The sequence below is a fragment of the Priapulus caudatus genome, unplaced genomic scaffold, assembly GCF_000485595.1.
Source record: "Priapulus caudatus unplaced genomic scaffold, Priapulus_caudatus-5.0.1 Scaffold6300, whole genome shotgun sequence".
NCBI lineage: Eukaryota > Metazoa > Priapulida > Priapulimorpha > Priapulimorphida > Priapulidae > Priapulus > Priapulus caudatus.
The window spans coordinates 1-2,795 of NW_014583361.1; the positions used below are offsets into that span (position 1 = coordinate 1).

At 42.9% G+C, this 2,795-nt stretch overlaps 1 protein-coding gene across 1 annotated transcript in view; it reads left to right on the forward strand.

Moving 5' to 3' along the window:
- The first annotated feature begins 311 nt into the window (after nt 1-311).
- LOC106820073 overlaps nt 312-2,795 on the forward strand; it is a 4,994-nt gene continuing 2,510 nt past the window's right edge. The window contains exons 1-2 of the mRNA XM_014824634.1: nt 312-474; nt 2,413-2,626. Of these exons, the coding sequence (XP_014680120.1) occupies nt 346-474; nt 2,413-2,626 (343 nt within the window). The 5' untranslated portion in view covers nt 312-345. The remainder of the gene's footprint in view (nt 475-2,412; nt 2,627-2,795) is intronic.

Genomic DNA, 2,795 nt, shown 5'->3' on the forward strand with positions numbered 1-2,795 from the left:
GACCGTACCCAGGGTACGTTCCGGCAGTACCCTGGGGGACATAGACCCTATGAGCGGTACTATACGATATGTCACTGTGTACCCTGCATTGTCCCAGTGTACCCTGACTTTCAGACCTTCGTTTTCGCAAAGCTAGCTCTTCGTTTATAAAAAAAGGAAAAAGAAAAATACAGTACAGCGTACAGTGCAGCATAGTACTAGTAGTAGTACTTTGTATTTACCAGAGAGATCGAGGAAGAGATAGAAAGAGCTAGCTAAGAAAGCCTGACTATATTAATAATATTATTTATGTTATATTGTCTAGGTGCGGACGGCACAGCCATAACAAGATCACGAGCATTCGTCATGGGTCTGTTTCGGTCGGCGCAGTTCAGTGTGGATTTTGATCCTTGCACGCCATTCAAGGAAAAACGCAACATATGCAACCTGATCGTTCAGCACGGTGGTGTGGTGTCGTACATTGTCACACGCAAGGTTATTCCTATATTAATTTGATAGATTATGTATTAAGATTAGCTAGGCCCATTTAGGTACATTGTTAGAATAAAAAAAACTAAAAATTATGGTTATTAACGAATGAAACAGGACCTGGAATTCGCAGGCGCTGCAAGTATGTGTAACTTCCGGGAGGTCGAGTCCAAAATCCGTGTCAACAACTTCCCATCGGAAAGAAGTCATGTAGTCACTGGGCCCCACCCACCTATCGTTGCCAACATTGGAGACTGAATCTCTTGTGGCTCGGATGACCACGTAAAATGGCGGTCCCGTCTCCTGTAATACTAAGGCCAATGGGGTCGTAAAAGAACCACTGACGGCGCAAAAGAATCTAGTGCCATTCGGCTCAAAGGCTAACTATCTAGCTTTACCCAAGCTAGGTCACACCCCTGGCTAGCTATAGCCCATTGCATAATAGTCATGTTTGACGTACAGTACAGATACAGATACAGATACTAAAATTTCGAAGACTTCCTAAATTTCCTAGAAACTTGTTTACTCTGTCTTCCATCACATTCTTCATCATTCTGATTTAGACGTTCAACGCGAAACACGAGTATACTCGTTCGAACCTGCAAACGCACGGCCGCGAAACACGAGTATACTCGTGCCAGAAAAAAATAAAAATAAAAAAATAAAAAATTTGGAACGTTTACTATGTTCTCCTATAGATGGCAGGGGCTATACGCTTAGCAATTCAATAGCGTCACTGTATAAACCCCAGTAGTAGATGACATAATTTATACAATACTTTACTGTTGCTTGGAACGTTATTTTGGGAGTTTTGGGGACTGAGGTAATGTTTTTAGTTCACCTCGCCAAAGGGCTTTTTGACCGCGCGTGTGTGTGAATTGTTTTTATGTCTGAAAGTTGTTTGATTTGATAGATCAGGGGTGATAGATTCCGGTGTTGTTTTGATGTCTGAGAGTAAGTTATATATATACTTATACTGCCACTAATTATAAATAATTTTATAGTCTAGTTAAACCTGCAAAAACATTTTGTGTAATAGGTGACTAAGCGTAAAAACGTGAAAATCTAGCACAGGGCGGTAGGTTGCATTGTTAACCCAGGCAGCGCGTTGAGCGTGTTAAGTGTGCCTTAATCACTTTACTTGTACAGAATATGCCGAAGTTATTTTTCTTGTATATATATTTTTTTCATGTTGTATATAGCACTGTTTTGTACTGTATCACTCAAAAATTTTATCATTTTAACTGCTCAACACTATTGCATTTATCCGATTTTCCATGAAAAAGACTGTCCTCAGTACATACATTTGAATTACATGCAATTAAGATTTAATAATAATATTAATAATTCTCTCTCGCTTGCTTCCGTCACAGAGCGAGTACGTCGTTGCAAACTTGGTGCGACCGATTAAAATTACCGATACTTCCTAAATTTCCTAGAAACTTGTTTGCCCTTGAACACATGTTGAATGAAATAAGTTCATTCGATTTCGTTGAAACTGAATTCATATTTATCTTGTGTTAAATCCAAGAAATTAACTTGCTATCGACTTTTCGATCGTCCCCCGGGAAGAGCCGTGCTGCACCTGCTGCCACCTATGGCGACATCACATCCTAATGAAGATTTCCCGAAGGGAGATCGAAAATTTCGATAGTAAGTTAATTTCTTGGATTTAACACAAGGTAAATATGAATTCAGTTTCAACGAAATCCAATGAACTTATTTCATTCAAGAGTAAACAAGTTTCTAGGAAATTTAAGAAGTCTCGGAAATTTTAATCGGTCGCGCCGAGTTTGCAACGACGTACTCGCTCTGTGACGGAAGCAAGCGAGAGAGAATTATTATTATTATTAAATCGAAAGATAAATATGAATTCATTGTTTACTCTTGCTTCCGTCACATTCTTGAGCATCATTCTCTCTCTCTCTCTTGCTTCCGTCACAGAGCGAGTACGTCGTCGCGAACTCTGCGGAGCGGTCCCGCGCGTCGAGCAAGTGCGCGGCGGCGCGGCGGCTCGGCGTCCCCATCGTGTCGACCGACTACGTTGCGGCGTGCGCGCGCGACGGACACCTGCTGCCACACGAGCCTTACCTGCTGACGGGTCGCCGTGGCGACGGCGAAAAGGACGAGGGATTCGCGAAGGGCGTGGTCGCAGCCGGTAGGTACGATGCGGCGTCGGAGACGCAGTGACGGTGACGTGATGTATTACGTGTTGCGGTGGTGATGTGAAGCGCTGCATGTTGCTGTGTGGTGATGTGAAGCGCTGCGTGTTGCGGTGGTGATGTGAAGCGCTGCATGTTGCTGTGTGGTGATGTGAAGCGCTGCAT